Source organism: Crinia signifera, chromosome 19 (assembly GCF_055691185.1).
Source record: "Crinia signifera chromosome 19, ASM5569118v1, whole genome shotgun sequence".
Taxonomy (NCBI): Eukaryota; Metazoa; Chordata; class Amphibia; order Anura; family Myobatrachidae; genus Crinia; species Crinia signifera.
The window spans coordinates 22,709,157-22,732,355 of record NC_139226.1 but is presented as its reverse complement, the minus strand read 5'-3'; the positions used below and the strand labels follow the sequence as shown (position 1 = coordinate 22,732,355).

Below are 23,199 nucleotides of genomic sequence, written 5' to 3'. Positions count from 1 at the left end.
GAATAAAATACAAGTTTGAACTGCAATGGAAAATACTTATTCATGCAGAATCTCTCACCACCAAATAGAAATTAACTCCCCTTAAAAAATTAGATTATAAAACAGAGAGGGAGTTATTATATATTCAGATTCGGGGAGCTAGTAAAGACACAGCCTAAAATAATAAAGAGAATCTAACTCACCTATTTAGACTAAAATTTGAAGATCATAAAAAGCATATGGGAAGGTCATGCACATGATAAGCAAGTACTGTAATTGACAGGTGCCCGAAGATGATATTAAATGGCAAAAAACAACCTTTTTAAACTTAATAAACTGAAAATACAGATTCCGGGGTTAGAAGAAGGATAAGCAGACTTCCGGGTATCGAGTAAAAGGGCCCGTGATTGGTAGATAGAGACCACGTGACAGAGCATGTGACGTCACACGCATATTGCGTCCACAAGGATAAACAAAGATGGCAGAGGAAGGCCCGGAAAAAGGGCATAAAAGTACTAAGATGATTGGACCAAAGACTACACCTGACTTAATACGGCAATTTGATTGGTTAATGAACGGACACAGACAAGGTATAAATCTCACCTGGAATGACAGGCGGCTTGTCCTCCTGACAAAGCGCAAGTGAAACAGCTGTTGAGATGTTGTTAGGCTAGGAGCAGGGAGGATGTTTATGTATAAATTATCTATATTCATGTAGTAAAGCAGCCATATATTGTCTAATGGTATAGCCTCTGCTCTAATACTCCAAGCCAAGAATTAAACTTGGAGAGAGAAAAATAAGAGGAATACCTTTGACATATATCCCCATCTTATATATGTATATAATTATTAAAACAAAGTGACAAGAGCTGACAATTCCCAAGATCGGCCACTAGATGGGGATACAGACCAGTGTATAACAGGGAAAGAGAGCTTACCTGAATTGAGCTAATCCCTAATAAGATCCCACGTGTGCTGCAGGGAATTTATAATTGCTCATAACACCACTGGGTTATCACTGTGTAAAATAAGAGGCAATACCTCAATATTTAAAGGTACCTACTACAATAAGTTTGAATAAATTTAAATAAAGACACAAAATCATCAATAATAAAATCTTCATTCAAACCATTTCATACTCATCAAAGATCAGTATCTCCCTGCTACCTTACCTATTTTAATCTTTATACACATTTTCTCCTCTTTTCTTCACAAGTGCAATTAGCACTTTATTATATGTTGTGTGTCAAGTGTGTTTAAAACGATAAAAAACTCCTTCAAAAAATATTTCACTGCCGGTAGGAGCCTTTTCCTGTAAATCCACTAATTAAAAATGGACACAGGATTTAGAAAAAACTCTCTTTAAAAATTGTTTGAAATAAAGATTAAAAGATTTTAACGTGTCTATTAATTTCTGTCCTTTTGGAGTGCATCCGCAGAGCAAATCTTTCTCTTACCCCCCCCCCCCCCCCCTCTACTCTGCAGTGCAGTCAGCACAGTGCGGACATAAGGAGGCTGGGTCGGGTGCCCTGACCTCAGGCTCTACAGGAGTAATGGTATGGGGCAAGGAAGCTGCATAGTTTTGGCTTGTGCGCACGGCTGCTGACAGCAGTGTGAGCAGGCCCGGCGAGTGATGTAAAGCATGGGTGGATTTAGAGGGAGGGGGGGGGCACCCAGGCACGTGCCCCCCTGTCACTTATGAGATATCTATTTTTATTTACTTATCATTTTATGGAGGCAGCTGCACAGTCAGGGTCCACCAGGATGAGGCTTCTGTTGTCAGCTTCAGCGCCAGCGCTGACCAACCAGCAGTGTGTCAGGCTGCAGCAGGAGCTGGGCTGCATGTCTGGTGGGCTGCAGCAGGAGGCAGGTAGGGAGAAAGCTCTTTGCTCCCTGACAACCCCCCCCCAACATGAATAAGCGTTAATATAGACAAGTTTAGGAACAGTGCGCAGCCACATTAAAAAAACGCACACCACATCCTTCAGTGCAGCGGCGCAACCCCTCTATCCTGTTCCCCACAGCTGCTCCCGCCTGGCTAGCCTTGGCAGAACGGCACCAGGCTGGGAGTGTGAGCTGTCATGTATTCCTCTGTGATGTGAGCAGGAGAGGAAGATAGGTCTGCGGCTGCGGCGGGGGGGAGCTGTGTACTAACTAGGGATGGGACACCGCTTGTTATTCAAGACATGCAAAACAATATGACATGGATCCAGCCGGGGTCAGTGACCACTCTGTGACTCACTGGATGCCTGCCTCACGGGCCTAGTGGCAAATTCGGCCCTGATAACACGGCATGTCAAGCCGCTAATTAGACTATAAATATTGGTCTCAGATATTGCGGCTTGTTACAGCATTCGGTCAGTGGCTATTTGGATTAGCTGCGGGACTGATAACTGTTAATATGGGCATCACCCTGAACTTAAGCAGGATGCTTAACATTGCCCTATAACCACTCATTGTGATAAACATCTAGCAGTGAGACATACTTGAGCCCGGTTATAAATAATACCTAGAAATCTGCTGGATTAATTGAGCAAATTGTATTACACAAATGGGAACTAAAGCACGTGTATAAGAGGGCTCAGAGCAAATATAGTACACGGATACTCAGTAGATCCATTTTAAATTTTTCTCAGTACTAAACCAATGTAACTATAGGCACTTCCACCGTGACAGTAACCATATATGGCGTTTTTGCAAATATAACCGTGTAATCAGTTTTTTATGTGTGGGGATGCCAGACAAGAAAGAATAAATCCTAATTAAAAAGGAAAATAAAACTTCTGGAAAAATAAGTGACTAAGAAAAATAAACAAAAAACACTGAATAAAATATTTGGACACAGGTTGAAGTCTTTATTACACAGGGACCTATTACGGTACTTATATGTTAGTTGGGCGCCCACTAAGCTATTTGCTTAGTTTTACGCTCTCCCTCGCGGGGCTCGCTATGCTCACCACGATTCGGGCTCGGAGGCTCGCTACGCTCGCCACACTATATAAAATCAACTCCATGCCAACATGGATAGTGGGAGTATGAGCGTCCTAGCTATAGTGGGTGCCCAACTAAGATATAAGTACCCATATTACTAGGTTACTGGTTGTAGAGGTGGAAGCACACTGTGCTCTGACTGATCCAATATAATAAAACTGTATTATATGGTAATATTTGACTAGACCTATTAGACACTATTACTCACTTTGAATACAACAAAGTATAAATGATTTATTTCTCTGATACTACGTCCTACAAAAAGGCTAGATATAAAGCCAGCAGAAATTATAGACCTTGTTGAAACCATCATTATAACACACTAGAAGCTTTCAGGGTGAAGTTATCCCTATAAATTTAGGACATACATACATGAGCAGTGGTCATTTATGTTTTAATTCTTGCACATTTTTTTGTTGTTCTTTTTTTCTAATAATTATATTTTAACCCCTTCCTGACAGAGCCAGTTTTTGCGTTCCTGACAGAGCCCTTTTTTTCAAATCTGACATGTCTCACTTAAGTGGGGATAACTTTTTTTTGCTTTTACTTATCCCAGTGATTTTGAGATTGTTTTCTCGTGACACATTGTACTTCAAGTTAGTGGTAAATTTTCGTCGATACAGTCTGGTTTTTTTTGTGAAAAATACCAAAATATCGTAAAAAAATGGAAAATTTTGCGATTTGCAAAATGTTAAATTTTCTGCTTGTGAGACAAATAATCTTACCACTCAAAATAGTTAATAACTAACATAGACCATATGTCTACTTTATGTTGCCATCATTATTTCAACCTCATTTTCATTTTTTTGGACACTAGGAGGCTTAAAATATGAATAGCAAATTCTCAAATTTTCAAGAAAATTTCAAACTCTGATTTTTTTAGGGACCAGTTCAGTTCTGATGTGACTTTGAGGGACTTTTATGTGAGACACCCCCATAAATGAAAACTGCACCCCTCACAGTATTCAAAACAGCATTTTGGAAGTTTGTTAACCCTTTAGGTGTTTCACAGGAATTAAAACAAAGTGTAGGTGAAATTTCAAAATTTCATTTTTTTGCAGATTTTCAATTTTGATACAATTTTCTAAGGAACACAGTAGATTTTACTAGAGAAATGTGACTAAAAATTGATTCCCCCAACTCTTTTGTTTTCATAAATATCCTATATGTGGCCCTAGTGTGCACGGTGACCAAACCACAGGCTTCATAATAGAAGGAGCACCTACTTGATTTTGGAGCCTCCTTTTTATGAGATTATTTTTTAGGCACCATGTAGGTTTCTAGGCACCATAAGATGCTAAAAGTTAGGAACCTCCCCCACAAGTGACCCCATTTTGCAAACTACACCCTTCAGGGAATTCATCTGGGGGTATAGTGTACATTTCAAACCCCCAGGGGTTTCACCAATTTTGATACAACTGGGCTGTGAAAATGAAAAAATTTAATTTTTCATTTTCACAGCTCAGTTGTATCAAAATTGGTGAAACCCCTGGGGGTTTGAAATGTACACTATAGCCCTTGATGAATTCCCTGAAGGGTGTAGTTTGCAAAATGGGGTCACTTGTGGGGGGGTTCCACTGTATGGGTGCTTCAGGGGTCATTCAACCAGAATCTGTGCTGCAAAATCCAAATATCACTCCTTCCCTTCTGAGTCCTGCCATGCACCCAACTGGTATTTTTTGGTCACATGTGAGGCATTGCCATACTCGGGAGTAATTGGGGCACAGATTTTGGGGTGCTTTGTCTCCTTCATTCCTTGTGAAAATGAAAAATTTTGAGCCAGATCCCGGGTGGGATGGGGGGGCTGGCGATCGGTGGTGATCGGTGCTGTACTTAACAGCACCGATCACCACCGATCACTGTGTTACCGAGCGGCTTAGCCGCCGGTAACACAGAAAACGCTGCAATTGGCTGTTCACATTTGAACAGCCAATCGCAGCGATCGCCGCGAGGGGGGATGTCTGCTGTCAGGGACAGCAGACATCTCCAAACTGTCACCGCGTCTATAGACGCGGTGACAGTTTAAAACCATGACGTATATATACGTCTTCGGTCGGGAAGTACCTCCCGACAATGACGTATATATACGTCATATGTCGGGAATATCTTATATATATATATATACACACACACACACACACACACACACACACATATATATATATATATATATATATATATATATGTGTGTATATATATATATATATATATATATATATATATATATATATACATATATATACACACACATATATATATATATATATATATATATATATATCCCCCTGAGGAAGTCATACAGACGAAACATGTTGGGAAGCTTCTAACCTACCTCACTTTCTGCACATGAGCTAAGCACTTTTTCTCTTTTACCTTGTACTTTATCGAATGACGTTTTTTATTCAGTATATGCATTGTTTTTTAAAACATAAGATCCTCCTTAGTATCTTTTGCCTGTTTTTTTTCATGTCCACTTTTTTAACCTTTTTATATACCCCCCAGCCTTGATACATGCTTTTGTGAACTTGTTACCAATTTTTTATGTCAAAACCCCCTCATTGAATAAATTCTTATATTTATTATAATCAATAGTCCTAATTTATAACAATTGTCGCCGACCTCTGAGATTAACCGTTTCCATATATATATATATATATATATATGTACTGAATATATTTATTTTTACTGTGCAGCTTGATGCTGCTGCTGCTGCTGCTGCGGGGAGGAGGGGGGAGGAGGGCAGCGCTGCTGCGCTGAGCTGCCTGCTGCCGGGGGAGCCGGGGGAGCTGCTGCTGCTGCCGGGTGAGTGCCCGGCGGGTGCGAGGGGGGGGCTGCACATCGGTGGTGATCGGTGCTGTACTTGACAGCACCGATCACCACCGATCCCTGTGTTACCGAGCGGCTTAGCCGCCGGTAACACAGGAAACGCTGTGAATGGCTGTTCAGATTTGAACAGCCAATCACAGCGATCGCCGACCGGGGGGGGCACCCCTGCCCCCCCTGGGCGGCGAGGGGGGATGTCTGCTGTCAGGGACAGCAGACATCACCTAACTGTCACTGCGTCTATAGACGCAGTGACAGTTAGAAGGCATGACGTACATTTATGCCATGTGTCGGGAAGTCCTTCCCGACCATGACGTAAATGTACGTCAATTGTCGGGAAGGGGTTAATATTTCACCTTTTTTATTCATTATTAGACCCTTAGTGCACCCACATTATACTTATCTTTTCTTGTTGTGGCACTGCCTTTAGTCAGAGGGCGGAGCCAGTGGAGCACACACTTCGGGCGCCTAAGGGGTGCAGGGCGCCGCCACCCCCGCCATTTCCGAATCCGGGGGAGTTCTGTGGTGGTGTTTGATGCGGGTGGGCGGCTCCTCCTCCATGCATATGTAATGAGCGGCTGACATCACTTCGCTCATTACATCATGCTGCGACTGCATTTTGCGCATTGTGCTTAGGCAGGAGGACGCTCCACCCGCCAGCACCGCGTGGAGCTGTGAAGCAGCAGTGGGTGCACTGCGACATCTTGGCAGCACAGCACTGATAATTATTAAGGCAAGTGAATCCGATTGCCACCAGGTGAGGAATGCAGCAGAGCGATGCTCGATGTACTTTAACCAAAAATCAGACAGTTCTTCCCTTCCCAGTTGTATTGCACAGGAGTCCACCCACCTCCCCGGCACATCCAGTCTTTGGCTGCACTTGAGAGCTGAGATCTCATAAAGTGGCCATTTTCTACCTACTAAATCAGGAGTCAGACAATTCATTTTTAGTATTATATACTACAGAAAACCCAGGACCAATTTAAATCCATATAAAGTAACTACCTTATTGCTGTTACTTTGTTGATGGGTGTTGCTGGCTGCTGTGATCTGTGCTACTAGATGCTGTAGGTCAGAGGGGAAACTAGCGCAATTATAGGGGGAACCAGCCAAAATTTTGACTAGGGCATCAAATAGGCTCTACCCTCCTCCCTGCAGCCACATCATCACTAATCTCCGTCCCAAGCGCTGGCTACCTGTAGCCTGTTGGAGGAGGAGGCTGACTGCTGCTGCCTTGGCAATGAGCAAATTTCAGTCCCCCTTGGCAACAAGAAAATTTCAGTCCCCCTTGGCAATGAGCTATTTCAGTCCCCCTTGGCAACGAGCTATTGCAGTCCCCCTTGGCATTGAGCATGAAGCCCCTGGCATTAGGCAAGTCCCTAGCAATGAGCATTTAGGTAAGTGGCACTTTGTTTCAGATGTGTAATGGGCACTACGGTTTATTATATAGTATGTAATGGGCATTACAGATTGTCATATAGTATGTAATGGGCATTACAGTATGTTATATAGTATGTAATGGGCATCATGTGTGGCCTTATGTGTAATTGGCATTACGGCATGTGGCTTTATGTGTAGTGGGTATTACAAAGTTCGCGGTATAATGTTAGGCCGCACCCCCTTTTTGCTGCGCAAGAGCCCCGACTACAAATCGGGGGGCGCGAAACATGTCTCTGATCACCGTGGCACCTAGCGACAACACTGCCAGTAGTGTCTTTGACTGACAGGTCGGACTGCATGACACATTGAAGCAGATTTTAACTGGGGGGCTGCAGGAAGATCAGAGAAGAATGATAACATAATAAATACATCCTATTTACCAACCATGTTCCATTGAATCTAACCCGTGAGTATGCACAATAACCATAATAGATAGTAGCTTAAGATAGATAGATAGATAGATAGATAGATAGATAGATAGATAGATAGATAGTAAGTTTTAATATATGGTACTCTCCTATCTGCGATGCCTGAAGTATGTGACCACACCATTTTAATACATGAGTCCTACGTGAGCCAGCCAACGCCATCAATGTCTTCCTTTCACACCAGTCCTTACCCCCAAACAACCAATAAGAATGGCTCTGCATCCTTTGCCTGTAGGGTTTGCACTGGTTTAATACCCATAAATGCTATTTTCATGGGCTGAGGTCTGTTAGTTCATCAACATAAAGATACAGAACCTCCCCCAAGTCTATCAATTAGATAGACTTGGGGGAAGATAGAAGGGCAGGATGGATCAACCAGTGGGCAAACATTGTTTTGACACAACACAACTTAGCATCACTGATATACAGTAGCGAATAATAAATCATGTGCCGATCCTTACTCAAGGTGTTGGCAGATATTGTTGCATGTTTCAATTAAAATCGAATTGGATCTATCAATCAGAAACTCCGCTACCAAAATGAGCAGTTAAGTTTACAAAGTTCTCTTTCTTTTAAAATACAGTTCCTTTTACAGTTTATAGTATGTATTATATTTTTATGAATTTGTATATAATATATAAATATGTATAATGTATATAATAATGTCTCAATATGAATTGTGACTGGCATTAAGTTAGTGTTTGTCATCTACCTCTCCCTGAACTGATACAACCCACACATCTAAGGGCCCAGTTCCTGATGGTGATCCAATCCACTGATCATCCATACATTGAGCTATCGGCAAAATACAGCACGTTAGGAATCCCAGACTTACCAATTCCAACACCCAAAATTTTATAGGTGAGATTTTGAACATGTTTGATTTTGCCAATCCCCCGAAAAAACGGGATAATACTTGCCTGATATATGGGCCCCTTGCGATTGATATTGCATAACATAAAGTACATTCACTTTGTCCTATCTGATCAGATATAAATCTACAGTCCTAATCTTAAATAACAACAAAAACGTTGTGATAACTGCAATTCATATGTGAAGAGTCGTTGTGTAATCTTAAAACAAATCTCTTTTCTGTACCGGCCAATTATAATATAAATAAGTTTCCCTCCTCACGCTTTACTAAGAGTGCTGTGAATATTTAGAAGCTCAAACGGGGGCTGAGAGGTAAGTCACAATTAGAGTTGTACAATATAAATAAGTGTGAGCACAAACTATGTTGCAATATAGGAAATTAAATGCTACTTTTATTTCATATATGGATATTATTGTCCACTTTTACAATTTATAAATTGTAACTCTGGGATGGCGAAATGCGCTAACATCATGACAGACCAAATGTAGATTAAGTGCTGCAATTGTAGTAATTCTGTTTATGCTTTCCACAACTACATTTATATTTGGAGTCAATATACTGTAGTATTTAAAGTTAACATTTTCAGTCATCTTCAGTTTTCTATTGTGCACAGTTTTTCGTCATTCATTTCAAGAAGTTAAACATTAAACCTAAATTTTCATGAGATAAACAAAATCTATTCTTGTGCTGGAGATGGTTAAGTATATTTACAGTATCGGTCAATTTATATTATCTAGATTTTTTTAGAATAACCTGCAACTGTAAAAGGGTAATTCAGCTAGCCCCATAGTCAGATTATGGGGAGGGGGAAGCAAGATATACTGTACCCCACCTCCACACACACTGTCAGGGGTCCCCCAGCCTGAGCATAGTGGCATCACTAGCTCTCCTGATTCCTGTCACATTATATATGTAGTACAGAGGCTGCTTCTATTCATGCCTGTCACAACATAGAGGAAACAGTAGATTTTATTTTGAAGTTGTTTAAGTTGTCTTTGTTCCTCAACAAGAAAACGTTATGAAATAACTGGCTTTCAACTGGGTGGAGTTATAAACAGTACCCAGACTGAATTAAACTATTAGTTTAAATTGAATATACAAAATCCTATACCTCACAACATGACCCATTCCAGGAGGGACTGTATCCAGGGCCGGTGTCAGCCCTGTCAGCTCCCTAGGCACCCCCCGCTCGTGCGCCTCCCTCTCCCCTCCGCTCACCCACAGGTTGCCTTTGATTGTCTGCTGTGACTATCCAGCACGGGGGGGATGGGGGCAGCGGGCGCCTGCCGCGGAGATTGCCGCTCTGTCTGTCCAGCACGGGGCTCCAGGGGGTGTGGGTGTGAGCGCGGGGGGCAGTGGGTTTAACACTGATGCCAGCAGGGAGGGGTGCGGACGCTCCCTGCAGGTTACCTCTCTGCGACACCACCAAGTGGGGATCAGCGGGTGGCTGCGTGGATTGTCTCACGGGGGGATGGGGGGCAGCGGGCACCTGCCGCGGAGATTGCCACTGACTGCAGGGTTTAACGCTGATCCCGGTGGGGGCGGGGGGGGTGGCATGCAACTCACCTGCTCCCTGCTGGATTCCATCCTGGGAACCCTGGCCTGCTGCAGCTTTTTATTTTTGCTCTCCTCGGCGGCGAAGTACCGCCCTCCAGCGGCCGGCGCCCTAGGCAAATGCCTAGACCTGCCTAGTGGTGGCACCGGCCCTGCCTGTATCCACTCTACATGGACTTATTTATGATTGCATTTACCTTTGTCCAGATACAGAGAATTTTGTTGCTCCTGGAAGGGGTTATGTTGGGGGGGGGGGGGATATTCACAATCTAATAATATACACCCGCTTTTCCCCTGGTCCCCCCTGTATTAAGTGCCTTGGGCCCTTACAATCCTTAATCTGGCCTTAATCTGCAGACTGACGATAATCTCTCTTTTGGGTTCGCTGAACACAAAAATAAAAGTAGTTTATTCTCTTATCCATGTAACACAATTCTGGCCAAACCAGTCTTCAAGATCTAATAAATGTCACGTTTTCCAGACCACCTAGCTGGTGCACAGGTGTAGGGATTGTTACCCTTGCACTTTCTATGCTGTTATCAATCTTAGATCAACAAAACTAAAAACTGTAAAAAAATATACAAACACCACAATACTGCAAAACCCTAGGGTTAGGCTGTAGAAAAGAAGGATTGGGGGGGGGGGGGTCAGGGGAAGGGTACATATGCTTACCTGTTCCCTGTCGGGATTACCTCTTTTGGAATGCCAGCATCGGTATTCTGAGATGTTGGTAAACTTCAACCTACTGCCCCCCCCAATCCCAAACTGTCACCAATACACAATTTCCAGCCACTAAGGTAAAATTGTGAAAGTGGCATCCACAGCCGATACATTGAGTACAACAAGGATGTTTTCCCGGAGGCGAGTACAACATGGACGTCACAGTCTTCCTCATATATAACCTTAATTTTGTGATAGGTAGACTCGGTGGCAACCCCCCACCCCCAGATCCCGGATCCTATGCAACTACCAAGTTATTATTAACACGGCATCAGTCAGGTTGGGTCATTATGACCTTGGCAGTTTTCACTTGTTTGTACTTTTTGTAATGTAATGGGACATTGACAAACTTCTCAGGACCCTTCACTGCTTGTTTTTCATCACAGCTTAACCGACATGCGACTGCGCAAGGAGATAGAAGTATTGTTCCTTCCAAAAGTCATCAGTATAAGACATTGCATTTCTTTCCCAAAGATCTTGTATTCCCTTACAGCAAAATGTAAAATTTGTCTCAAAAAGTTTATCTTTATCTAGTTTAATAACAGTGAGACTAAGCGTGTCTATTTTTGTTAATTATTTTCATAGTTTTTCATAATAGTAAAATAAAGTTCCTGAGATGATTTCTAAGGTCTTTTATTTCACATAAATAACTCTTTTAACTTAAATATACCGATGGATTTTATAAATTAAAATAAATAAATAAATAAAGAAATGTGGGTTAAATATTTCAGGGTAATTTTGACCCACCTGACTGCTGGTGTAACAATTTTTTACCTTACTGACGCTGGGTTTATGAAAGAAGGGACCATTGGGTTATAAATGGAAATTACTTGTCATTAACTGATACAGTTTTAAATTCAGTTCATATTGGAAATTTCTCCACTTTGGCTTTCAAATTTCTATATTAGATATTTGCTACCACCATCAAAATTGGCACCTTCAACCACAACCTAATGGTAGACATCTAATGCCTGGGAAACCTACAGTATGTAAGGAAGTATGCTGGCATCAGTGTCTACAAAATAAATTAAAAAAAAATGTTCTAAAAGTCAGGAGTTATCTAAAAAAATTACTTAAAAGGGCATACACACTCTAGGATCATAATTTTATGTATACTGTATTCACAAAAAAAGATACTTTTTCATTTAAAATGAATGAATAATATAGCAAATTCATAAAGTGACTTGATTACAGATGTGCACTTCTTTGTGTAGTTTTTATTGTATATTTTTGTATTTTCCAGGATTCCAATTGCAGTGAAAAAAAAGACCACAGGGACTCCCGGTTTGAATAATAGAATGTTATATATCAATGCAACAGATTATGACTATGACTATGATCTCATGTACGTTTATTATTACCTCTTGTTTGATATACGGCTAGAGTATATTGTGCAATTTCTGGGAGGAGATGCACTAAGCCATGGAGAGCAATAAAGTGGAAAGGAATAAACTACCATCCAATCAGCTCCTAACTGCCATGTTACAGGCTGTGTTTGAAAAATGACAAGTAGGAGCTGGTTGGTTGGTACTTTGGGCCGATTCAGACCTGCTTGTTGAGCAGCGAATTCGGCCCAGTCTCCAATGGTGGGGGATAGTTTCTAATGCTCAGGTGCAGACCCCCGCAGCGAGAACCTTTGTCAATTATTTTTTTTCTGATGATGATTGACAGGCAGGGGGTGTTTTGGGATGGACACCGGTGTTTCATGGACGTGCCCACAAAAACAGGGGGCACTCCCATAGAAACACTGGGTGGATACCAGAGAATGTAGGTGTGTCCCTGCCTGCTCGAAACAGGTGATCCACCCCCAATTTGGATAAGAGTGTGCAGCAGAAAGTAAGTCTTACTTTTCTGCTGTGAACAGAGTCACCTTCGAATGATTTTTTTCTCTGCGTGGGTGCATGTGAGAGAATGTGTAAATGTACGCATCAGCTCACTGTATAGCGAGGGGACTTGTGGATGGTAGGGGGCGTGTGTTCGATGGGGCGGCGTTAATCTGCTCACTAGGCTCTAAATATACGCATCTCTGAATCAGACCCTTTATCTTTCTCCATTTTATCACTCTCTGAGGCTTAATACATCGCCTCCTCTGTATTGAGAGCTATTGAAAAAAATCAATTACACAAAGACATCCAAGGACTTCACATATTCATGTAGAGCTTGTTTTAAACAATTCCTGGAGAAAACATGGAGATGGCTCCTTCGAAGATCCAGTTGGCTCCAGGTATTCTATAGCCTTCACATTGCCCCCATATGAGTTGAGCTACAAGACTCATAGGGGTCAATTTACTAAAGCTTCTAAAAATTAAAATATGTGAGGCTGTTCATAGCAACCAATCAGATTCTGTCTTTCAATTCTCTATTACATCTTAGAAACTGATAAACAGAATCTGATTGGTGTCTAAACTCCTAAGCTCTAAGATCCTAAGCTATTCTGCATGGCCACTGCCCATCCAGGACTTGGATCCATGGCAAAGGGTATCTTCCAGGAGATCTTTATCATTCATCCTCTGCTGTTGGACTACCTCCCATATTAAGGGTGATGATGCAGCAATCAGTGGAAGTCATTGGAGGGAGACAGCTACGCAAAAGTGGTTAATGTCTGCCTCCTCCCAAGTGAAGAATGAGGGAGATGCTGTCAAAATCCCGAATGGGCAGTGGCCATGCAAAAGAGATTAAAGGTCACTGCCCCTAGGTGATGAGCAAGAAGATGCTGTGGAAGTCTGGGAGGAGGCATGGCCACGTAAAAGCTCTTAAAGGCTGCAGGGCATAATTACCATGGGTGCAAGGGGTGCAGCTGCCTAACTAATATGTTTTTCATACATTTATCATCATCAGTTGATAAATAGGGGGCCCTTACACACTTTTGCTATGGGGCCTAGGAATATCTAGGTACGCCTTTGACCCCAGGTGAAATACAAAGAAGACACTGTGGAAGTCCAGCCTCTATCCATCTCTCCTCTCTCTCACTTTCCCCTCTCTCCTCTTTCACTCTCTCGCCCTTTCTGCCACCATGCATTGGATAAATCCCCTATAACAGTAAGTTAAGCGATGAGGCAGCATATTTTATATCTAAAATTGTACCAGATGCAATGTCTTTCTCTGTAGTTCCTCTCAAATTATTCGCAGCTCCACCCTCCTCTGCCTACCTCAAGGGTTCCTGGACTTATTTTTTTTTACAAAAATAGCATTATACATACCTCCCAACAGTCCCGATTTTAGCGGGACAGTCCCGATTATCAGGGCCTGTCCCGCTGTCCCACCCGCGGGCGGCAGTGTCCCGCGGTGTGGGGGGGGGGGGGGCTGTTGGGAGTCCCCCCTGTCAGCTGCTAAGCAGCGGGGAATAAACGCTGTGCGCATGCGCACAGCGTCTATTCCCGCAGCCAGGGTGCTGGGGGCATGGCTAGAGGCTCACAGAGCCTCTGGGTAATGCCCCCATATACTGGCAAAATGGGGGCGTGGCCTCGAGGGGGAGCCGCAAGTGTAGGCCACGCCCCCAAATTAGGCCACGTCCCGCCTGCTGAACGTCCAAAGTTGGGAGGTATGCATTATATATACTATATAATTACCAGCTAATACACTACTTTTATTCCAATACTACTGAGTGCTAGTTCATTACTGTATCCACTACATGGGTAGGTAAGTGCTTCATTATCCAATGACTTTATGAAGCTTGGACCACTCTCTCCATTTAAATGAGTTCTGTGTTGCTGCTGAAGCTATGGTGTTTATTTAGTAAGATGGGATGTTGCTATGAGCAACCAATCAGATTACATCTATTACAGTATCTTCTAGAAAGAGCTAAAAAATAAGATGAAGATTTTAACTGGTTGCTATGGGCAACATCCTATCTTCAATAGAACTCCCATCTTAGTAAATAAACTCCTATGGCTCTGATGCAAGTTGTGTCAGTGTCATATATACATTTTTTTTACATTTATTTACTGTGTATTCCAAGGAAGCAGTAGCAATGTTCTTTCCATATGAACCTGACTAAGGCTCCTTATGTCTTTACCAATATTTTGTCTTTACAGCTGCATACAGCAAAAATCTCAAAGGTGTACTGTACTTGTTCATTTATAGTAATGGAAGCAAATGTCAAGTTACACTGTTGAGTAAACTCGTCGACTATTTTTGTAGGAACTTTACTGGAGAGATCTTGATTGACGACTATTGGCCATCTCTTCCGGATACCACCACTGTAAGAAATATTATAAGGGCAGTGTCCATCATATGGTACAGTGTGACTTTCATTTTGGGGACAGCTGGGAACGGTTTGGTCATCTGGATTGCCGGCTTCAAACTGAAGACAGTCAGTGCCGTGTGGTTCCTAAATTTGGCTATCGCTGACTTGGTCACATGTGTTTCTCTCCCCTTGCGTATATCTGAATGGGCTTTGTATTGGGAAATTCCTTATGATAACGTCCTATGTAAGACTGGTATAACAATTCTCTTCATAAACATGTTGAGCAGTGTCTATTTTATGACCGTCATCAGCATTGACCGATTTGTTTCCATTTTTTGGCCAATTTGGACCAAAATACACAGGACGCCCAAGTTGGCCACCATTATAGGTGTGCTGGTGTGGTTACTGAGCCTACTTACTAGTGTCCCTTATCTGGTGTTTAACCATGGGCCTGAGGATGTCACTGAGTGTTACCCTAAATATCAAGGACCTTTTAATACCAATCTGAAGAGAATGAAAAAGGCAATGTTTATCACAAAAAATATCTGTATGGCCCTTATTCTGATTGACGCGGACTTTACCGCGTACTTACGGATCGCGTCTTTATGGCGTCTGCGCATGCGTGGAGAACGCTACGCGCATGTGCCACGCCTTGACTCGGTACCAGTTCGGGCAAATCCCGTCCAAAACTGTTCACCGCTATCAGTCGGGAAATAGGGGCGTATTATGGGCGTCATGCGGAATGACACATGGGCGTAGTTTCAAAGTGGGCAAAACGGGGCGGAAACATGGGCGGACACGGGGGAGTACACTTATGTTGGGGGGCGTACATTCGGAAACCACTCCGAATGCACGCGATCAAAAAGGGCAGAAATGTGCGGTGTCCACAAGTGTACTATTGCTTTGCGGACACCACTCGTTCATGCGGTAGGCGAACGTACGCCTAATGACTACAACCATTAACACCTGAACCCAATAGAATCGACTCCTTTACTCATTACTCACTAATCGGACGCTTGTCAGTGCTTTAATTGAAACCATTGCACTTCAATTGCTGTAAGGGTTAATGTGTGCAATGCATGTGTTAGGCATGCTTGTAAGGATATATTGGAATCTAATTGATTCCAATTCCAAATAAGCATTTTTTTATGAGGATAGGTAATTGAATAAGTGGGTCATGTGATGTATAGCAGAAGATACTTCATAGTGGGTTGTTTGGCGTAAATACTCCGCTTACGTGCGGTAGCACCGCTTGGCTCCCGTTCGGATGCGGTATTCCCGAGCATACTCTGTAATACTCTGTAATACCGTGCCGAATCGGAGTGTTTCTCCCGCACACGCATGCTTTGTATGTCGTCCGTAAACACGCCCTGTTCTTAAAGAGTGAGTCCGTCCGAATGCGGAGGACCCGTGGGCGTTTCTACGGACGATGGCCGCACGCGGCAAAACACCGTGGCGTGCGGACCGCACCGTAAGAATGCGGGAATATCCGCACCGATCAGAATAAGGGCCTATGTTTGCCATCCCATTTTCCGTCATCCTAATATCATATGGCCTTGTTTTATTTAAGGTAAAAGCAATTAGGAAATCAAGGTGGTCTCAGAGACCTTTCCGTATTATCACCGCTGTCATAGTATGCTTCTTAATCTGCTGGTTTCCATATAACACATGGCCATTAATAACTCTAAATATGAAATACCAGCAAATTGATATTATCATTACAGAAGTTTCCGTCTGCTTGGCTTACTTCAGCAGCTGCATCAATCCCTTGATCTATGTCTTCTTCACCCATGATTTCAAGAAAAACTTTGTAAAGTCCATACCAGCCGTGTTGGAAAAAGCTTTTAATGAAAGGTCTGATGTTAATTGTATTGACCACCCCACCACATCTCCAACTGTCTATTTGGATTCATCACCTTTATAGTTTTCTCTTATGGAACATTAAAATGTTTTGCTGGATGATAACTGCACAAAAATTCTACATTGCTTAGTAGAATCATCCAGATGCAAACTTTTTGCTTTTGTTGTCCTATTGTCGTACAGATCTTTGCTGGACCTGCCTTCTGTAAAATGTATGTTTTTGGTGCAGGAATTATGCGATTGCATGGAATTGATTAGACCTGTCAGAGCATCATGGGCAGTGGTGGTTCCAGAAATGGTGTTTCAGCGCAGCCTACAATTCAAACGCACTCACAGCCAGCAATATCTGGCAGCATTTGGAGTGGCAGTTGGTGGGGCTTCCATATTTGAATTTTGGATAGTGCTGTAGCCCCACCTCTAGAGCCACCACTGGTCAAGGGATTGTGTTGGGCCTGTACTATAGCTTCAGTTCTGTTTGATTCTATGCGAGTCATAAATAGAATGTCCATTAGCTGCTGCTTGGACCACATTTAGCAGGAAGGGTGGGGAGCAGGAATCAAAGCTCCTGCTACCCATAATCTGACAGGGGGGACCAGTGGAGGCATTGCAGCAAAGGTAGCAGAGCACGATGATCCTGATACCCAAAAATTTACAAGGGGAGCTGGCAAAGGTAACGGGAAGCCGCTGCCCGTAGCTCTGAATGGGAATCCAGAAGCTACAGTATACAGCAGGTTAGGATATGTTGTGATAGATACGCATCACTGCAGTACTGCGATATGCTGCCTCCAGCAGCATATTTGTGCTGGCTTCCAGGAATTATCAGTGCTGCTGTTTATCACAGGCTTCTCTACAACAGTCAGAGTGTAGCTCTCAGCTTCTCCTGCCTCAGTAACCTGACCCTAAACTCCCATTGGCCAGTTACACAGGAGTCTAGGTGTGGGATATACAGGAAGGAGAAGTCCCAGCCACTGCATTCTTGGCTATGATATACCATATTTGGTTGACGCATCAACGGTGCCTAGATCGACCACACTTAGTTGAATCGTCTAGTTCAGGCATGTCCAAACTATGACCCTCCAGCTGTTTTGAAACTACACATTCCAGCATGCCTTGTCATAGTTATAGCATTCCCAAATTCCAAAACTGTGGCAAGGCATGATGGGACTTGTAGTTTCACAACAGCTGGAGTGCAATCATTTGAATATGCCTGGTCTAGTTAGATACCTAAAGATAGTCGACAATGTCTAGATCAGCAGTAGTGGAAGTTAGACGCCAGCATTAGATCAACTGTCACATGGTCAACATTAGTTTTTCAAGGTTTTTTTGGTGCTGAATATCACAGGTCGACTTGGTTCATACTATACTATCCAAATGGACATAAAGTGAGATTATAATAGTGCCTGAAGCATGGCGAGGGGACACTGTGCACATACACAGTGTCCACAGGGACCCCTGTGACATTCAGCACCAAAAAAAAAGTGAAAAACTCAGTTTAACCATGTGATCGTTGACCTCGCTCCCATCACTCTAACTCTGGCACCTAACTTCCATCATTGTCGATCTAGACATGGACGATTATCTTTAGGCATCTAACTAGATGGGTTTGACAGGGTGGTCCACCTTAACATGGTCAATCTAGACAGTTTCGATCCGCTATACCATAATCATGATCCCTGGAGCCAGCGCAGATATTATAATACACAATAAAGTTACTATAATGCCTATATAAAATGCTGAACCACCCCCCCCCCCCCCCCCTGCAATATATGGTCTGAGCTGCAGCCCACAAGCAGCAGCCACCACTGTAAAGGAGGAAGTGAAGCTTTATTCAGACAGGATTCTTGTACCAATCATGGGGCAGGTGGTACAGGTGGCAGCTACAGACAGTAATAGAGTGGGTGGAACGGCTGCCCGCTTGATGCTAAACTGATCCTTGCATTAGCCCTACCTGCAATTACAGCCAATTAGCATCTGACTCAGAATCTGCACCTATCAAATCATATACTGTAAGTCCTCTCCCTTATTCTGATCGGTGCGGATATTCCCGCATTCTTACGGAGCGGTCCGCACGCCACGGTGTTCTGCCGCGTGCGGCCATCGTCCGTAGAAACGCCCACGGGTCCTCCGCATTCGGACGGACTCACTCTTTAAGAACAGGGCGTGTTTACGGACGACATACAAACCATGCGTGTGCGGGAGAAACACTCAGATTCTGCACGGTATTACAGAGTATTACAGAGTATGCTCGGGAATACCGCATCCGAACGGGAGCCAAGCGGTGCTACCGCCCGTAAGCGGAGTATTTATGCCAAACAACCCACTATTATGTATCTTCTGCAATACATCACATGACCCACTTATTCAATTACCTATCCTCATAAAAAACTTCTTATTTGGAATTGGAATCAATTAGATGCCAATATATCCTTACAAGCATGCCTAACACATGCATTGCACACATTAACCCTTACAGCAATTGAAGCAGCAATGGTTTCAATTAAAGCACTGACAAGCGTCCTATTAGTGAGTAATGAGTAAAGGAGTCGATTCTATTGGGTTCAGGTGTTAATGCTTGTAGTCATTAGGCGTACGTTCGCCTACCGCATGAACGAGTGGTGTCCGCAAAGCAATAGTACACTTGTGGACACCGCACATTTCTTCCCTTTTTGATCGCGTGCATTCGGAGTGGTATCCGAATGTACGCCCCCCAACATAAGTGTACTCCCCCGTGTCCGCCCATGTTTCCGCCCCGTTTTGCCCACTTTGAAACTACGCCCATGTGTCATTCCGCATGACGCCCATAATACGCCCATATTTCCCGACTGATTGCGGGGAACAGTTTGGGACGGGATTTGGCCGAACTGGTACGGAGTCAAGGCCTGGCACATGCGCGTTGCGTTCTCCACGCATGCGCAGACGCCGTAAAGACGCCATCCGAAAGTATGCGGTAAAGTACGCGTCAATCAGAATAAGGGCCAATATTATATCTAAGCACTGAAACGTGATAGTGGAGAGATACAGTACCATTCAATCAGATCCTAACTGCCATGTCACAAGGTGTTTTTGGAAAATGAACGGAGCTGATCGGTTGGTTCTTTATCTCTCACAGTCTCTCTCTCTCTCTTAGCTTTGATCTATACCCCCAAAATCATTGTATTCTTTAATATTTTCATGGTAGTTGCTATATCCTATTGGGCTGAAGGACCTCTGATGGTCAACCAGGTGACACATGATGCCAGGGAGAGGAGCAAGGTAGGTCACTATCCACCATCTATTGCCTTTTACAACCAGGTGGTGAGCGAAGTGGAGCAGAACTCCCATATACGGACCTTGATCCTTCCACTGTTGTTCTGTATCACATGCTTGTGACATCAGGAGTGCTTTAACCCACAAGACTCTAGGCAGGGTCGTATTTATAATGGTTGCAGTGTGCGCCGTTACACCGCAGAGGTTGCACCCATTTTTTAAATACTTACCGTCCAGTGTCCAGCAACAAAAGGCAGCAGCACTGCAGAAATCTGATGATCTGTGCAAGGTGCGGAAATCACCGGACAAATGGCCGCCGCACCATTTTTCCAGAGATCTGCACATGTGTAGTAGGATCTGAGTGCTCTAGTGCTCAGATGATCCTACTTATGGCAGAAAGGAGAGGGTCAGGTCGGAGGAGGCTGCACAAGAGCCTCCGGTACTTATGTATTATCTGGGCTCCCATGTTAAATGCACCCCATTTTTTCATACCCCTACTATCCAACTACGCACGGAGTAGATTTTATATAGTGTGGCGAGCGCAGCGAGCCACCGTGCCCGAAGCGTGGCGAGCGCAGCGAGCCCCGCGAGGGGATGCCGTCTCATAAGAAATACGGGAGCCCAGATATTACATAAGTACCGAGCCTCCTCCTCTCTTAAAACGCCTCTGGATTTAGACTTTTTAACAAAATCTATCTGTTTGAAAAATATACAGTGTGTTTCTAATTATGTATTGTGCATTATCATTGTATGTACCTCTGATATTGCTATTAAAATGAATGTAAAACAGTATAAAGAAATTAAAACTAAGCTTATAAAAAGGAGAAAACATTCGATAAAGCATATGTCCTAACATATTTCTGTAATGTGATCCTTATTTCTGTAAATACCCTGTTGGTTGTATCACTGTCTCCTTTGTAAAACGCAACGGAATATGCTGCGCTATATAAGAAACTGTTAATAAACAAATAATAAATTTAATTAATATTAATATTTACATGTACTAAGATGAATTGTATATTGGAAGCAAATACTGGTTGCCTGGTTTGTGCAGTACTTTGGGCCTAATTCAGAAATTGCAGTTAACTGCAAGCAGTAAGCCGCTGCCGTGATAGAAAGTACAAACACCATGTGCAAATTTGCGAATGTACCGCAGATCGCTATCTACTCGCAGATCCCGCCGCAAATCCCAGAATATCAAAGCGTCTTTGCCGTCTGTGCAAATGCGAGAAGGTCTGAGGCTCACTCTAATCTCTCACTGAGACGGGCTGGAAGCAGGGCTGCTGATTTGAGTTTTGTTTGTTTTTGAGCTGGGGGGTGCGGACTCCTGATGGGGGCGTGTCATTGGGGAAGGAGTGTGACCCTGCAGTGTGCTGGCCTAGGTGGTCCTGGGTCACAGTGTGCACACGGTGAGCAGTGGCTAGTGCTGCACACTGAATACACGGCACATACTGGTATTTCAGGTGGTAGGTTCAGCAGTGTGGGTGCAGCGGATTGGATCGGAAGGTGGATGTGGCCTGGCAGTGGGACTTGGAAGGTTGCGGGCCAGTGGATGCTCATAGTTTTTTGTGTGTGCTTGGGCCCTTCAGCACCCACAGAATCGGCACCTATGGCTGCAAATAGTCATCACTGAATATTCAGACCCTCCATGACAACAACTGAGTACGCCTGATTTTTTCAAACACACCCAGAAACGCTGGCTTCCTATCACTCAAACTGAGACTCCTTCCAGCAAACAGACTAATTTGTGATCGGGTGATGCTAACTGTGGCTGAAAATGCTCAATGTGGCCAAAGTGCTCCAGTGGATTGTGAAGTCATTGATTAGCGACCCTTTGTCATGAGAGCAACTTCGGTATAACTATATGGTGTAGAGACTGCAATAATCGACTGAGCATGGGTTGTGAGGTTGACATTGTCTAGGGTAGTGGTCAACAACAAGTCAGGATCCAGCCCACAAGCTTTGATTGGCTGACGGCCCAGTCACAGGGACACAGTGAGGGGAAGGAGAGACGTGCAATGTGCTCTACTCTCCTCCCCTCAGAAGGGAAGTGGTGGCAGTGGCAGTGGAGGAGGAGGAGACAGTCAGCAGGGGGACACCGGAATCTCCTTTCCCCGGCAGCAGCAGGAGCAACAACGGTAAGTTGTGCTGCTGCTGCTGAGAAATTCAGGCACATTGGGGGCATCTGTGTTTCTGGCACTGTGGGGGCATACCTGGCACCATGGCAGCATACCTTGCACCATGGGGGCATACCTGTCACTGCGGGGGCATATGTGTACCACACCCCCATTCTCATTGGCCGCATCCCATGTGGCATGTGGCTACATCCATTTTTTGGCACGTGCCAACACTCTACCCCAAGAGTATTTATTTAAAATGGCACCACAATCTGGGGGGCATTGATAATTGGCACTGTTGGGGGGCATTGTGTTGAGGGCATTACTGCAGGTATTGGGGGCATTGTGTAACTGGCACTGCTGGTGGCATGTGTATATATGGCACAGTGTCTATGAAGAGAGGCTAGGGGCATGGCCAGCAGCTCTCAGAGCGCTGGCCATGCCCCATAGCAGAAAAATGGGGGTTGTGGCATCGCAGGAGTACCACAATAGCAGGTCATCCCCCTAAATTTTTGCTTGTGTCTTCGACACTCGAAGATGTCCCTTCTCCTCTGCCTCCAGTGTTGGGAGGTATACAGGTATATGCAGGATATTGGACATTGCAGTGTGTGGCATATTGTGCCTGGGGCATTGCGGTATGTGGCATAATGAGTCAGGGGTATTACAGTGTGTGGCATAATTGTGTAAAGGGCATTTTTCAATTACAGGTTGAGTATCCCTTATCCAAATATCCATTATCCAAATTATTCCAAAAACCATACATTCCAGAAAATGTAAAAAAAAGTGTTCGTTTTTTTTTTTTGCTCAAAACTTACTGGGGACATCTGTAACTGGCACTAATAAGGACATGATATATAACTGTCACTAAATATGTGCAAGACAATGATTGCTTGGCATTTAAATTCAGAGCCTGAGTACATGTTTTGAAACCTTGTTTTATGCACAAATACAATATACTGTATGTGAGTGTACAGGTATTTC

At 43.6% G+C, this 23,199-nt stretch overlaps 2 protein-coding genes across 2 annotated transcripts in view; both read left to right on the top strand.

Moving 5' to 3' along the window:
• The first annotated feature begins 12,996 nt into the window (after positions 1-12,996).
• LOC146041483 (C3a anaphylatoxin chemotactic receptor-like) lies at positions 12,997-17,227 on the top strand. The gene is made up of 3 exons (XM_083161456.1): positions 12,997-13,033; positions 14,844-15,543; positions 16,508-17,227. Exons 1-3 carry the CDS (start codon positions 12,997-12,999, stop codon positions 16,917-16,919), a joined length of 1,149 nt encoding a protein of 382 aa, XP_083017582.1. The 3' UTR covers positions 16,920-17,227.
• A 256-nt stretch (positions 17,228-17,483) lies between these two features.
• Positions 17,484-23,199, top strand: part of LOC146041482 (formyl peptide receptor 2-like) — a 34,890-nt gene continuing 29,174 nt past the window's right edge. The window contains exon 1 of the mRNA XM_083161455.1: positions 17,484-17,525. Within this exon, the coding sequence (XP_083017581.1) occupies positions 17,484-17,525 (42 nt within the window). The remainder of the gene's footprint in view (positions 17,526-23,199) is intronic.

Coding starts and splice junctions, on each gene's coding strand:
- LOC146041483 (XM_083161456.1), top strand. CDS start 12,997: ATGGAGATGGCTCCTTCGAAGATCCAGTTGGCTCCAG. Junction 13,034..14,843: donor GAAGATCCAGTTGGCTCCAG/GTATTCTATAGC, acceptor TTGTCTTTACAG/CTGCATACAGCAAAAATCTC. Junction 15,544..16,507: donor TTTATCACAAAAAATATCTG/TATGGCCCTTAT, acceptor AGAATAAGGGCC/TATGTTTGCCATCCCATTTT.